Genomic DNA, 16,293 nt, shown 5'->3' on the forward strand with positions numbered 1-16,293 from the left:
GCGCCCTCTACTGGTTCTGTGGTCCATACTGCGCGGGTTCTATGAGCAGGAAAAAAAGACCAACTTGAAGAATGAGGGAAAAAATCATTTTGAAACCTCTAAGGAAAAAGGACTTTATTCCCTAACAAAACAAACAATGAATTTTAAAAAACAGGTTTTGAGTGTAATGGTGGTTTCTAGAGAAAAGCGAAGATGGGAATATATGTTTAATGAGAATAAAAATGTTGGGAGATTGTATAATTAGGTGAATATATGGTAAACACTATTGACCTACTGCATATTTGGAAATGGTTAAGATAATAAAAATTAAGGAGTGTGCATTTTACCATAATCAAATACAAACAAACGGGGTGGGTATGTAGTTCAATTGGTCTAGGGTTCCATCTTAAGCAGAAATCAGGAATGATGGCAAATACCTGTAATATCAGCACCTGGTAGGTGGAAACAAAGGCTAAGAGTTCTCTAAGCCGCACTGAGACCCTGTCTCAAAAAAATTGGCAAAACTGAAAACAAATCTAGTTGTAGTATAAATGGTCCAGAGGAATGGTAGCAGTCTAAGTTAAGACTTTATTACCTCAAGTAAAGTTTATCATAAATCAAACCTTCCTGAATTTACTGGAAATTTTAATTCCTGTCATTTTACAGAAATTATCAGCCATTTCTCTAAATTTGCTAAATATAGCTATGAAACAACTTAATCTTAATTTGTACGCTGATATAATTGGTCTTACACACTTATAGAAATATGTATAAAAAGATTAAGAAACTTAATTATTTTGACAAATGATACGGTCTTTAGTTTGAATGATATAAAAGCTGTAGTGTACAGCTGAATGGAGGACTAAATTATCTTCATTTTCATTATTTTTTTATGTAAGTTGGTGTTTTGCCTGCACATAGTGAGGGTGTTGGATCCCCTGGAACTGGAGTTACAGACAGCTGTGAGCTGCCATGTGGGTGCTGGGAATTGAACTCAGGTCCCCTGGAAGAGCAGCCAGTGTTCTTAAGGGCTGCATCATCTCTCCAGCCCCTGCTGAGGAGTTCTCGGTCCCCGGAAGACATTTGGCAATGTCTTGTGGTATTTTTGGTTATCACAACTGATGTGTAGAGAGTGCTACTCCCCATAGCCCTAGTTTAGGATATCACTACATGTTCTACTGTCAGGTGACAGCCACAAACAACAACAACAACAACAAAATCCACCTGCAGAGGTCATCAACATCAAGTTTCAGAAATCTCAGGCCGGAGTCTTCTGATTTTGCTAACTTTTTCTCAAGCTTGGCTGCAGCTTTTCTACCATCTGCCATTAAATTCCATTTTTTTTTGCCAGTTCTAGTTTCTCTTGGGAGAGCACCCACACCCATAATTTCAGCTATTACTTGTACAATGCTGACTCCTGTATTATTACATTTTTGGTAAAAATGTTCTGGTTGTAACCTATCTCTCAATATCCTCTTATTTTTGGTTAGGGTTTTCTGTTTTTATTAGTAGTGATTGGTATGGTTATCTATAGTTAGAGGGCTGAGTTGGGGGACATATTGAATGTAGGAAAGGCAAAAGGGGAAATGATGACATTAGATTTTAACCTCATTTTTTTTTAATTGAAAAAAACAGGGCCATTGAATTTTGCCAAATCTCTATTGGTATCTAACTTATGTAACAGGCTGTGCAGAATGGTTGGAGGAAGGTAGCCATCTTTGAGGTGTGAGGTAGCTCTGGCAGTAAGTACTTTAAGTAAGTATCTTGAAGATGGCATAATTTTGCACATAAATTATGATAGCTAGAAAACAAATCCCAATAATTTAATGAATTAAATACTGCAGAGCTTGAGAACAGGAAAGTTTGTTAAAAGGGAATGCTTGAGACATTATGGGTTGAAGCTTCTTCATTAAAACAATGAGGCTAGAAGTGGGAAAGTGTGGTTTAGTTTGTGAACAGGCAAAGGGACAGAGACATAAAATTTATTGAGAGATGAAGATCAAAGAAACGCAGAAGCCTTTTCCCACTTTTGTGGCACCTTCTGGTTACTCTTTCTGGTTTCTTACCATATAACATATAATATAATAACATGGCACAATAGTAAGATGAGTCATTGTTTTCCATAGCCCTAAGAAAGAAAGATGTTGCCAATTAAACATGAAGTGCCGGGCGGTGGAGGCGCACGCCTTTAATCCCAGCACTTGGGAGGCAGAGGCAGGCGGATCTCTGCGAGTTCGAGACCAGCCTGGTCTACAAGAGCTAGTTCCAGGACAGGCTCCAAAACCACAGAGAAACCCTGTCTCGAAAAACCAAAAAAAAAAAAAAAACATGAAGTGCCACCAGTTGTCTGTTCTCAGAGAAATCTTGGATGTTGGAATGAGAAAAAAAAAACACAGTGAATTTTCAAGATGACAAAAAATTTAAAACGATGGAGGAACCGCGGTGGTCCTGGGTTGTATGACACATGTTGAATTTATTGGGCATCATTTTCCATAATCGGCTTGAAATTTAACACTGTAGCAAATTAGTCAACATATTTATATACAGCTTTTTAGATGGTTGTGCTCGCTTTCATGATTCTGTGATGTGTGTATAAAACTGCAGTGTAAAATGCTTAATTTCTTTGGTTACAGCACCCCCGCGACCCTCCCACACACCCATTAATTAAGACATGCCCTGTTGGCAAGTTACAGGCAAATTGACAGTTTTAAAATGAAACTGAACAAAACTCTCCACAGTTAATTAAACTGTGGGAGAGATGTGCTAGACGCGCTGTGGAAAAGCTTTTTATTAAATGTGCTTTTTTTTTTTTTTTTTTTTTTTTGCATTCCGTTCTCGTAGAAAGGTTAAAGTGGGATGGGGCACGGAGCGCTGCGGAGGCGGAGAAGGGATATACGTCTCAGGGATACAGGAAATACGGTAACAGCGAAACCAGGAGGAAGCCAGCCCCGTGCCTGGAGGGGATCCGCCATCTCAGATCTCTCGGCCTTGCCAGGGCCCACCAGAGAAAACTGACGCTCTGGTCCGGCCATACCTATGGGGGACCAACCTTGTGCCTCCGGGAGATCCACGCTCCCACCAGGAGAAACGCGGGAACCCAAGCCTCCAAGAAAGCGCTGTCTCCTGGCTCCGCGGTGGGATTATCCAGAAGGGACTCCCAGTGGAGGTAGTACCACTCTCCCCTCGGCGCCTCCTCCTGCATCCGATGGACTGAAGTCGCACCCTCCTCCTCCGGAGAAGTAGTGAAATAGATTTTTCCCAGCCTAAATCAGGTCAGATACTTTCTTTCTCATTTGGGACATCCATGCTCTCTGAAACTTAATTGTGCTTTTCCCCAGCTGTTCTCCCTTTTCCTGTTCTTTCCACAAATTCAAAAAAAAAAAAAAAAAAAGAATAAGAAAAAGAGAAACAACATCTAGGCGTTGAATGGCTTTTTTTTACAAAGTACGCGTGGATGGAATGGTTATTTGATTGCATTGAGTAATTAAGATATTTCACGTGAGATAACTGAGTTTTTAAAGTAAACTGCAGTATTTTGATTTTTCGTGACAGGCCACGGTGTAGGGAGGTACTAACAAAATGTTCCCTGGTCGATAAATTAAAACTGAATGGGAATTTACTATACTGTTCTCTCTACTTTTGTGTATATTGAAATTTTTTTTCCGTTTAAATGGAGATGCTTAGTTCAAGAGCAAAGATGTGCGGAAGGCCTAGGGCCTGTAAGATGAGCTCTGAGAACTAGGGTTTGTTGTTGTTGGTTTTTTTTTTAATGTAAAATGGGATTTAGTAAGTGAAAACAAAAGTTACAAAATGATGCTCAAACCCAAGTACCATAAAAATGTGCTTGTCCGAGGTATTGAGACATCATGGATGGACCTAGTCACCGCTTGTTAGTAATGAGAGCCATCTAAGAGGAAGAGAAAACTTTGGGTGGGCCTTAAAGGGTGAGTGACATCTGCCATCTGAGATGGACTGCTGTTTAGGCCTAGTGTTTCCAGGATGAGAGGCCCAGGGCAGGCTTGTTGTGAGGCAGCTTGCCTGTAATCCTGATTGTGTGAAAGAAATGAGCTACAGACTTTGACCATTTGCTAAGGAGTACGCAGTTTTTTCTCGAAGCAAGGAATATCATATCATAGGCGATTTCCAAACAAGCGCCATTTGTGTTTTAAGACTAATTCTTCTTTTCGGGAAAGCAATAGCCTTGTTTAAATGAGCCTTATAGATTGTAAAAACAAACAAACGAAAAAAGGTGGGGGGGGACACCCAGGTTTGACTCAAGTCTCATCAATCCTTCTAAATCGCATGTGTTTCTGGAGTCCTTGCTGTGGTTAGGCCTTGCACAGGGAGATGCGGGGGCAGATGGCGAAGGCGCAGTGGCTGTTGCGTAGCAGGAGTGAAATAGATATTTAAGCAAGTTATGAATAACATTAGCAACTGTGGATCTTCTGGGTTCAGGTTTGTTGCTAAAGCATAAGAAAGGAAGGAGTTCCATTTCATCTGAAAGCAGCTGATCCTTATTCCATAGGCTTTTCCTCCCATGTGGGTTTTTTGTTGTTGTTGTTTGTTTTACCTCTATTCAAAGGCAAAATGTGGTAATGCGGGCTATAGCGAGGGAGATGCTCACCTAGAAAACAAAGGAAGCTATACAGGGCAAGAAGTGTGTAGGAGCTACATAATTTCTCCCCAGTGATTTAAATCATAAAAAATTGTAATGGTGAATACTTAGTGAAATTTTTTTGTGTCCCATACATTTTCTAAAGGGTTTGGTGTGTTAGAGTTTAATCACATATCCACCAAAGGATGTCTGAATAAGGCCAGTAAGTTCCTAAGTTACTACCAGTGATGAGACATGTTGAGATTTGATTAAAAAGAAAATGCTTGGTTCCAGAGACTTGATGCTGTAAGCTGCCGTGCAGAACATGCCCCCTTATACTGCGTACCTATTTAATAAGAATTGTGTCATTGAATTGGGAGCTGAAAGGAACGTAAGGAATTGGAAAAGTCAAGGGAAGATGAGTCAGACTGAATGTGGCAGACAGAATGACTTCACCTTGCTTCCTGTTTTCCAGTCCTTGAGAGGTTGCAGTATGATTCCATTTCCCTGGTGCGTTTGTAACACAGTTCACCCATTGATGACCATGAAGATTCTTGCCAACGCTACCCTGCTTTTGCTGGTGTCCCGCAGCTGGAAGTTGTGTTGCTAAAGGTAAATCTTTTTGTTTTGTTTTTCTTTTGTTTTTTCTTTACTAAAAATGCATGTAAAGAAAGAAGAAAGGAATTGAAAATGACACGTTCAAAATAACTGACAAAACCCCAAAAGCATAAGATTGAAACCATATGCACCAAAAACTAGCCAGGTAAATCTGTGAGGCACTTTAGTAAATTTACTGCTGATTAGTTTATAGTTTCTGCAAAGTGACTCTTTTTAAAGCCCATTTTGTAATTGTTACTAGTAAAGGGGAAAATGATTTGTACTTTTATATTGATTTTATAACATGCATCCTTTGTGAATTATATTTTTCTAGTAATTTATAGATTGTTTTGGGCTATTTGTAATTATATTGTATTGGCACTGTCTTTTTTACCAATATGCATTTTTTAGTTTGCCCAAGAAAATTTTTTTTAGGGGGAGGGAGTGTTTTGAGACAGGGTTTCTTTGTGTAACAGCCCTGGCTGTCCTGGAACTCACTCTGTAGAACAGGCTGACTTTGAACTCACAGAGCACTTCCTGCCTCTATCTCCTGAGTGTTGGGATTAAAGGCATGGGCAACCACCACCCAGCTGAAAATTAGTTAGTATTCACAGTTAGCTGGAGAGATGGATCAGTGGTTAAGAACACGGCCTGCCCTTCCAAAGGTCCTGAGTTCAATTCCCAGCAACCACATGGTGGCTCACAACCATCTGTAATGAGATCTGGTGCCCTGGTCAGTCGTCCTCCTCAGCTTAGACCATGAAACCCAATATGGACAAGTTCAACAGAACTGCCATATACGGGCTGCCCATGCAGGCTTCAGCATTGCCAGGACATACATTTTATTCAATTCAATTTTCATAGTTTGCTGAGAAGACTTATTGTGGATGGGTATGGAGTTTTTTTTCCCACCAAATATTTTGTCTATATCTACTTGCATAAGCATTTTCCCCATTCATATGACAACATGAAAATGTGATAAGTTACAATAATTTTAATGAATTTCCTTCTTTTGGTTTTAACAAGGCTTCTTTCTTTTGGGGGATGGGGATAGGACAGAGATTAGCCTCCTATATTGGTCTTCAGGAATCATCCGCTTTTTTTGTGTGTTTTGTCTGTTTGTGTTTTGTTTTGTTTTTTGAGACAAGAGCTGTTACTGAGTCCTGATGAGGATAGGCTGACTGGCCAGTAAGCCCAGGTGACCACTGTCCCTACCTCCCCAGCACTGGGATTACAAGCCTGGCCACCATGCCCAGCTTTTATTTAGGTGCTAGAGTTAGAATTTAGGTCTTTTTGCTTGAATAGTGAGCAGTTTGCTTACTGAGCCATCTCTCCAGCCTTGCTTTCTCCTTTAATTATTTAATCTATATTTCTTTTGCTTCTAGTTCCCTTTCATTTGTTCATTTTCTGATTTAATGAATTGGACTCTAGCTCATTAGTATTTCTTTTCTAAAAAAGTGAAAACTACAAATTATTCTCTACCAGTTTGTAAGAATTTGCTTATTATTTTGTTATACTTTAACAATTATTGCTTTATGATGTCTAAATGATTTTTTAATTTGGCAATTTTATATGTGTGGGTGTTTTGCCTACATGTAAATATCTATGCTTAATGCTTAGGGATGTCAGAGGAGAGCATTGGATCCTCTGGAACTGACACTACAGATGGCTGTGAGTGGCCACGTGGGGTCTGGGAACTGAATTCGGCTCCTCTGCAAGAGCAACAAGTGCTCTTAACCGCTGAAGCAGCATCTCTCCAGCCCCAGCTGAAGAGTTTTGCTTTTTAAATTTCCAGTTATTTATGCATTCTTTTTAAAATAATTGTATTATGAAACCATTTACCAAACTATAAGTTAAGTTTTGTTTTCTGCCACTTTAATGTATTTTTAAACTTTCTTGCAGCAACAACAGAAAAGAAATTTACCTATATGCTGTACATCTCAATAGAATTTGGTAATACAAAGTTTTTTTGCTAGGTATGGTGGCACACACCTTTAATTCCGGTATCCAGGAGGCAGAGACAGGTGGATCTCTGAGTTTGAGGCCAGCCTAGTCTATAGAGTGAGTCAGGCTAGCCTGGGCTACATAATGACACTTTGTCTACAAACAAAACAAAAACTGAAAGCTTTTTTTTTCTTTCTTCAATACAAAGATCATGGTTAAGATGTTTAATTGAAACCCACAGTTAAACCATGAGGATATTATAGAAAACCTCCCATATCTTTCTCCACATTTATCAGCAAGTATTTTGCCACATTTGCCCTACCATTCTCTTTCCTTCTGCCATCTAAAAGGAATTTGCAGCTATATTTCTGCTTTACTTCTTAATACTTCACTGTGTTTACTTGTAATACATACTTTCTCATACATTATCTGTTTTCTTGGTTGAAGTTGCAGTCCAGGATGATGTGTTATACTTAATTTTTTTTTTTTGGTGTGTGTGTGTGTGTGTGTGTCTTTCTAGTCCTTGATCAAGAAGTTTCTTCAGTTTCTTCAATCTTCTTTGTCTTTGTTGACATTGACAATTTTTCAAAATATAAGACAATTATTTTATAGAATGCTCCTCAATTTAGGTGTCAGTATCATTTCCTCCTTTTTGTATTTTGATGATGTATGTTGGCAAGAAGACCTCAGAATTCATATTAAGTTTTTCTCTGGGCATCATAGTCATAACTTGCTCATGATGCAGATGTCATATCCACATTGACTTCTTGATTAAGTTGCTGGGATTTTGTTAGATTAACCCTTTGTTTTCTCATTACAGTTAATAATTTTGCTCTGAATACTTGGAGATTGTATATCTTTTCTGTTCCTCATCAAACTATCTTCTACTAGTTTTTGCATCTGTTGATTATTCTTGACTAAATGTTTTTACTATGAATACAGAATAATAAATTTCAAGTTCCATCATTTTTATTGCATTTACTAGTGTATATTCTACTTGAAGAGAAAGCTTTTCTGTATTTATTTATTATATTTAAACACCTAAATTTTTATGTTATTTTATAAATAGCCTGTTGCTATCATAATTATTTTACTCAGCTTGTTTTCTCTACCCTTTGGCATGGCACCATTCTTTGAGAGATATTTATTTTAACATTTCTTTTCTTCCTTACTTTCAGGCTCATCTTATATTTTCTACCCCATTGACCATTTCTCTATTTGACTGTGTTCCTGGGAGATCATATTTGCAAACTGAGGTGTGGATCTATGGTTCTTTTTTTATTTAATCTTTTGTTATTTCACATTTAATTTTAGAGTACAAACATGGTTTCATAGATGTTGAAATTTGCCGAATGTCTTAGAGAACTTAATGATTACTATTGCTTGTATGTTTGTAAGACATTTGTATATTCAGCCTGTTATAGGGGGTCTATAAATATGTAAATGTGTTATCTGTTGTATAAGTCGCCTAGATCTTAGTAAAGTCTAGGATACATCTTTTATCCTTTTTGTGACCCTTTTCTTAAATCTTTCCTTAGAATCTATTTTGTTTGCAAGATTCCATTGTGGCGATGGCATTTGATTTTCAGTTTTTAATCTAGTCATCTTTCTGTTGAGATAGGGTCTTTCTATGTTGCCCTGAGAGGCCTGGAACTCACAGAGATCTGCCTGCCTCTGCCTTCTGAGTGCTAGGATTAAAGGCGTGTGCCACCATGCCTTGCCTCACTCCATGTTTTTGCTATATATCCTGTTTTCTTGCATTCTTTAGTTTGTTGTGAATTTAGGGCTCAAAGTAACAACTTTATTATATTACACTGCTATAGATCTGGTGTAGGTTTCATCTGGTTTAATCAGAGTGCTAGCCAGCTGCATTTCTTCCCAGAGGCTCTAGAAGACAATTGGTTCTCTGCTCCTTAGGCTGTTGGTAGAACTGAGTTCCTTACAAAGCTAAGAGTGTGAGCCCCATTTTCTTGTTGAATGGCAGCTGACAAGTGTCCTCGGCTTTTAGAAGCCCTTCATTTGTGACCCTCTTTCATTGTCTTCAAAGCCAACTCCAAGTTGAGTCCCTCTCACACTTAAAATTTCTCTGTTTCTTTTTCTCATCCACCCTCTCTCTGCTCAGGTAGGAAAAGGATTTCTATGTTTAATATACAATTAACCAGAGTATGCCACCCAGTTAATCCAGAGGAAATTCTTCTGTCTTCAAATCCGCAACTGAATTACATTGCCAGAGTTCTTTTACCATGTACAGCGATATAGTCGCCAGTCCTGAGAATTATGATGTGAACCCCTTTATGTACCTATTATTCTGCTTTCCACACATCCCATTATTGCAGTTAACCAGAACCGAAATTCAGTGTTTGACAATCCATTCTTTCATTCAACCAGCAGAAATATTTTTTAAAACATATATTAAACATATATTAAAGCAAACATCTGTTATATTACAGACATTGTACCAGGTGCCCATACTGCCAAAATAAGATGTCTAACTCACCCACTAAAGCCATAAACCAGTTTGGTAAGTTTCGTAGGAATTAGCACATAATGCCGTTTAAGAGAATGCAAGAGGCTGTACTGCCTAGATGAGAAATACCAGGATGGATTTTTGTGTGCATCGATGTCTGTGCTGGGTCTTAAAGAGTACTCTTGGGTATTAAGGCTGGGGAGTGGTAAAATGTATTAGTTACTTTCTGTTGCTCTGATAAAATACTATGATCAAAAACAACCCAAGGAAGAAGGGGTTTATTTTGGTTTAAGGTTCCAGAGAGACAATCCGTAATGGTGAGGAAGGCATGTCAGCAGTCAGTTGAAGCAAGAGGCTGGCTGATCACATTTTATCCAGGAACAGAAAGCAGAGAAAGCTAACAGGAAGTGGGGCAAGGCTCTACACCCCTAATGGTCACCCCCCTTCCTTGCTTCCTCCAAAAAGGCTCTAGCTCAGAAAGGTTCCATAACATTTCCTGAAATCCAGGAGGTTGGCCCTGAACTCTGAAGCACCAACCCTGCCCAACCTCCCAAGTTTCTAGGATTACAGGCATGTGCCACCACGTCCATAACATTTCCAAACAGCACTAATCCACTGGGGACCAAGTGTCAAATATTGGGGACATTTCTCATTCAAACCATCATAAGGGCAAGTAGAGAATAGTAGTGAGACTGTAATGACCAAAAATACAGAGCTCAAGACAGCCTGTTCTTTTAGAGGACACAGGTAATAGTAGCTACGTCTGCAAGTCATGTAACTTCTTAGGATGTAGGATGAATATGCAAATTTTGTGCTCTTTACTGAATAGTTTCCAGATAAATCAATAAGAAATAAAAAGTCATTACAAACTTTTAAGGAAAGCCAAATGTGGTAGCACACTCCTTTAATCAGCACTTGGAAGGAAGAGGCAGGTGGCTCTCTGTGAGTTCAAGATGAAACTGGTCTACATAGCAATGCCCAGGCCAGCCCAGGCTACATAGTCAGACCCTGCCTTAAAACAGGGTCTCTTATAAGGAAAGTGTTATGTTCATATACCAGTCTTCATGCAGAAGATAGCATAGGAAGATACTGGATTAAAAAGATAGTTAATAATGTGAAAACCCTTCAAGTAATAAAACTCTGAGCTTAGCCATTTATAGTTGGGATGAAATACAGAGAAATGGATTAAGAACGATTTTTGCAATGTTGATCAGATGGTATATTAATCAGGATTTAGCCTGTGAAACATGATCAGTAGGAAATACGTAATAAGAAATTATATACAATTGTGGTATATTGACTTGGGTTGATTGCACAAGTCTGAAATCTGTAGAGTAGGCTCGTGGGATGGCCCCCTGAAATTCTCCAGCTCAGGCTACAACTAAGATGCGTATTTCAGAGAAGTTTTCTCTCTATTCTTCATGCCTATCAATTGTCTAAATCAGACCTCTCAAGGTTATCTCGCAGCTCCTTATTTAAAGCCAGCTGGCTGTAGATGTCAGCCACAAGAAAAGCAAAATACCTTCACAGCTGCCGTGGGACCATAGATTCTAAGCTAGCCAACTAACAACAAACATTCATGACAGATAAGAGTTCTATATAAAGGAAGGCAGTTCTCAAGTTTCTGAATTTAGTATTGTGTGAAGTCACTGTCTGAGGGACAGAATGCAATACATGACATAATTTTCACTATTTTCAGTAAGCTCGCTAGGCAGAGATTCCTGGCAAGCTGGTAAAGCTCTGAGGTGACAAGAGCAGTTTTGGTACGTAGGGTAAAAACTGCTATCAAGACTGACCATTTAGGGCAAGGGAGCAAATTAGATACTCTAAAGCACAAATCCATAGAGAAAACTGTCTGAAATCAACTCTAGGATCACCGGCATTTCAAGAGCAGCCGAGAAAGATGAACAAAGGGGATGTAGAGGGGCAGGTCCTGGGAGAGTTTGCTGTCCAGATTTGAAAGAAAATTCAGGAAGCAATTGCCATATATGGCAAAGGGTTTAATATATTGGATTTTTTTTTTACTTTTGCCTTTTCACTTTTAACACAGCCTTGTGAATGATGTCTCTAATATATATATATATATATATATATATATATATATATATAAAATGTTTCTCTGCTTTAAATTCTTTAATGATTTCCTCATATCTACAATAAAATCTTAAATGACTTGCAAGATTACATATGCCATGTCTCTCAAGCCTGATGTATTACCATTGAGCACTTCACCTTATACCAACTGCACAAAAGCCTTTCGTTGGATTTTTTTTTCTTTTTCCTTTCATGGTTTTGTTTTGTTTATTTCAGGACAGGGTTTCTCTTTGTAGTACTACTGGCTGACCTGCCTGGAACTCGCTTTGTAGACCAGGCTGGCCTCAAGCTGCCGAGCTTCATTGGATTTCTTATCCCACTATGATCCTCTTGAACTTCTTGTTACTTTAGGCTAATTTCATATTACATTTGGAACTCTGATGTCTCTGCAGTCTGCCTTACAAACCCGCCTATCTGTCATGGCCTCGCGAGATTTTACTCTAATTCCCTGACTGACTTCTACTTCAAGAAGCCATTATTATTTCATCTTTGTAATCATCTTTATTTCTGGTTCCAGTATTTGTATTTGTTTGCACATATCAGATATCAAAATAGTAGACACACTCAAAAATTTTGGTGTTGCTAAGTTCCACCTTGTGGATTGTGAACGGTGTTGTGAACGGTGGTGTGAACAGTGGTGTGAACAACAGAGCTTTGCTGGGTCTACTTATTTCTCCACTTTTTATTGAAAATAGACTTTTTTCTAATACAGTTTCCCGTCCTTCTACTCCTCCTAGCTCCTCTCCACCTGCCCTCCCCTCTGGACCCACCCCCTTTCTTTCACTGGAAATGAACAGGCTTCTAAGAGATAACAACATAACAAAAGAAAATACAATAAGCTAAAAACAAAGCTATCACATCCAAGTTGGATAGGACAAATCAACAGAAGGAAAAGATCCCGAGATAAAGCACAAGAGTCAGAGACCCACCAGTTCACACACTCAGGAGTCCCATAAAAACACTAAACTGGAAGCCATAGTATATACACAGAGGACCTGGTGCAGACCCAAGCAGTCCCTGCGCTTGCTGCTTCAGTCTCTGTGAGTTCAGATGACTTTTGCTCACTTGATTTAGAGGGCTTTGTTCTTTTGGTGTCTTTCTGCCTCCTCTGCCTCCTCTTTTCACGGGGTTCCCTGAGCTCTGAGGGAGGGATTTGAAGGGAGACATCCCATTAGAGCTGTGTGTTCAACGCCCCTCCCCCTGTAATGTGTGGCTGTGGGGCTCGGATTTGTTTCCATCTGCTGCAGGAGGAAGCTTCTCTGATGATGGCTGAGTAAAGTATTGATCTATGAGTATAGCAGAATGCCATTAGGAGTCATTTTATCCCTACTTTTAAAAAAGACCAGTACCTTTATCAAAAATTAGGTGTTCATATGTTTGTGGGTTAAAATCAGGGTCTTCTACTCGGTTCCATTGATCGACTTCTCTCTTTTTATGCCAATACCAAGCTGTTTTCAATACTGAGGCTCTGTAATAGAGTTTGAGGTCAGGGATGGTAATGCCTCCAGACGATCCTTTATTATATAAGATTGTTTTGGCTATCCTGGGTTTTTTGTTTCTCCATATAAAGTTGATTATTGTCCTCTCAAGATCTGTGAAGAATTTTGATGGGATTTTAATGGGGATTGCATTGAATCTATAAATTGCCCTTGGTAGAATTGCCATTTTTACTATGTTGATCCTCCCAATCCAAGAGCAAGGGAGATCCTTCCATTTTCTGGTATCTTCCTCAATTTCTTTCTTCATAGACTTAAAGTTCTTGTCAAATAGATCCTTTACTTCCTTGGTTAGAGTTACCGCAAGATATTTTATGCTATTTGTGGCTATCGTGAAGGGTGATGCTTCTCTGATTTCCATCTCTGCTTCCTTATCCTTTGTGTATAGGAGGGCAACTGATTTTTTGGAATTGATCTTGTATCCTGCAATGCTATGCTACTAAAGGTGTTTATCAGCTGAAGGAGTTCTTTGCTGGAGTTTTTGGGGTCGCTTATGTACACTATCATATCGTCTGCAAATAATGAAAGTTTAACTTCTTCCTTTCCAATTTGAATCCCTTTGATCCCCTTATGTTGTCTTATTGCTATTGCTAGAATTTCAAGCACTATATTAAAGAGGTATGGAGAGAGTGGACAACCTTGTCGTGTTCCTGATTTTAGTGGAATAGCTTTGAGTTTCTCTCCATTTAATTTGATGTTAGCTGACGGCTTGCTATAAATAGCTTTTATTATACTTAGGAACGACCCTTGTATTCCTAATCTCTCTAAGACCTTTATCATAAAGGGATGTTGAATTTTGTCAAATGCTTTTTCAGCATCTAATGAAATGATCATATGGTTTTTTTCTTTTAGATTATTTACATGATGGATTACATTGATAGATTTTCCAAAGCTCTGGAGCCAGGAAACATCCCCTTAGCATGAGCTGACCAAGTCTTTCCCCTCTTCACCTTCCATGTCCCATTCTTTCCCTTCTGGCCCACTCCTAATTGATTAGAGAACAGAACAGGGCAGAGGAAATGTTCTTAAGAGAGATCTTGGGCCTTTGAGCTATCTGGTGGCCTTCTCTGGGCTCTCTGGTGATGGTCAGTCCATTCTCTGCACATGGGTGAGTTGCCTGGTGCTCATATAAGAGACACCTGTGTCTTCTACCCTGTGGATGTCTTTCCTGGCCATTTGCTTGGCTTGACTCAAGGCTAGGGTATGGTCCCCAGCTGAATTCACAGGCCTGTCAGAAAGTAATCCTGCAGCAAAATTATGATCAAGCCAGTACTGTGACCAACACTTTCTGCTGTGGAGAGCTGGACTATGACTTGAATCTTCCTGTGGGGTCACAGGGACTACATGTGTGTGTTTTAACTTTTTAATTTTTTTTCTTCTTGTAAGAGCAGGAACCAAGAGAAACTGAGAGGGCCAAAGGGAGGGGAAATTCAAGCTGCTGCTTGAACAGGATTCCTGTGAGGCCCCTAGCCCACTAGTCCCTAGTTTCTTAGCCTCTTGCTCAGCACTTTCTTGGTCTTTCCTAGCAGCTGGAAAGGTTCAAGGACCACATCAACAGTTGGGCAGGAAAAGAGTTTTAGCTGTCATCTGTGACTATCCAGAGGAAAGTGTAAGTGGTGCCCATCAGTGGAAAGCACAGAGTAAATGCCTATGTCTCCTGGATGACACTTTAACTGGACTTACTGCAAGAAGGAAAGGCGCCTTGCTTCACTGCTTGGGAGCACTCTAAGAAGGGAGAGACAGATATGGTGGTAGGCTCCCACCGGCAGAGGCCTGGAACTTCCAAATACAAATGCCTAACCACGCTACTGTTGTCTCCCTGCCCCCCACTGGTGTTCCTGTGAGGAAAGGAGCGACCCGGTCCAGCATGCCTGTAGCTCTCAGGATTGGTCACACTGCTGATCTTCACAAAGGATACCAGTATCAATGACCCAATGCCTAAGTCACTGGTCAATGACCTAACCCCACATGATTTAATGGTAAGGTTCATTGGCTTCCATGTTGCTACCTGTGTTGTCCTAGGGTTTCACATTTGGAGGTGATGGGTCTCTAGAACCCTGAGTGCATATAGAATACTATGCCATGCAATGCTGGTATTTTCTTCAATATGACCAATGCTTTCTCTTCACTTGTACCTCCTTAGAGGCATAGGCCACACTGGGAATGCACGGAGCTTCTTGACAAATTTGAAAGTTGTCCTTCCAATGCATTCTGGCATTTTTCTGTGGACTGAATTGAGAAATAAGCGTTCTGCGCATTCTTTACCGGAACAGTTAAATATGATGAGTCCAAAACCAAACTCACAAGTAGTAGCAAGTGTCTGTCATTCATTAACCACTGAGCGACTTTTCCTAAGTTTTATACTAGATACAAGGCCACCACTTCAGCCGTGAAAGATAAGAGGAGGGAGAGACGTGCAGAGATCTAGACAAGTGAATGGTGGGATTCCCCCTTTCAATGTCGCACAATCTCTTTCAAAAATAATTAACTGTAATCTCTCTGCATCTTTTTTATGGGTTTTGTCTTACCATTTCAAATTATACTAAAGTGTGCGTCTTATTCTTCCTTCACTCCTTATATTTTGCGTGCATTGATGCTTTTCCTATTTGAGGAAAAGATTACTTTCTCTGACTTGCCTATATTGCCTGTGTAAGTTGACATTTACTTGGTACAGATGAAAGTTTTTCACTTGTCCATCAGCCACAATGTGTTTCTTAACACTTTTTGTCTTTGCTTGTTTTCTGTACTGTTTCTCTAGGGATTGTTGGTTTGCAAATGGATAGGCATTTTGAAAAACAAAGCAAAATATTAGTTCATAAAACGCTGCATCATACATTAAGCATATAGTTCATTGATAGAAAACATGCCTATCTTGTATGAGTCCCTGGGTTTGTTTCATAACACAAAAACGCCTCCTAAAGTAAACACAAGACCCAGTGTATTATATTGTAAAATATTATATTTGGAAGGAAAATTTAAATCTATTTAGCAGGTTAGTGTAGCATTTACTAAGGTCTCCAATGAAATTTTAAGTATAAATTCTTTCAGATAGCCTCTTGCTATGGAGCCCAGGCTTGCCTGGAACTCACCACAGTGGGTTGCTTTCAGTCTCCTGATCTGAC

At 39.4% G+C, this 16,293-nt stretch overlaps 1 protein-coding gene across 1 annotated transcript; it reads left to right on the top strand.

The window, feature by feature from the left end:
- The first annotated feature begins 2,881 nt into the window (after positions 1 to 2,881).
- Nbdy (negative regulator of P-body association) lies at positions 2,882 to 5,185 on the top strand. Its single transcript, XM_057759680.1, has 2 exons — positions 2,882 to 3,251; positions 5,049 to 5,185. Exon 1 carries the CDS (start codon positions 3,016 to 3,018, stop codon positions 3,220 to 3,222), a length of 207 nt encoding a protein of 68 aa, XP_057615663.1. The 5' UTR covers positions 2,882 to 3,015; the 3' UTR covers positions 3,223 to 3,251; positions 5,049 to 5,185.
- The last annotated feature ends 11,108 nt before the right edge of the window (positions 5,186 to 16,293 follow it).

Source organism: Chionomys nivalis, chromosome X (genome assembly GCF_950005125.1).
Source record: "Chionomys nivalis chromosome X, mChiNiv1.1, whole genome shotgun sequence".
NCBI classification, from domain to species: Eukaryota; Metazoa; Chordata; class Mammalia; order Rodentia; family Cricetidae; genus Chionomys; species Chionomys nivalis.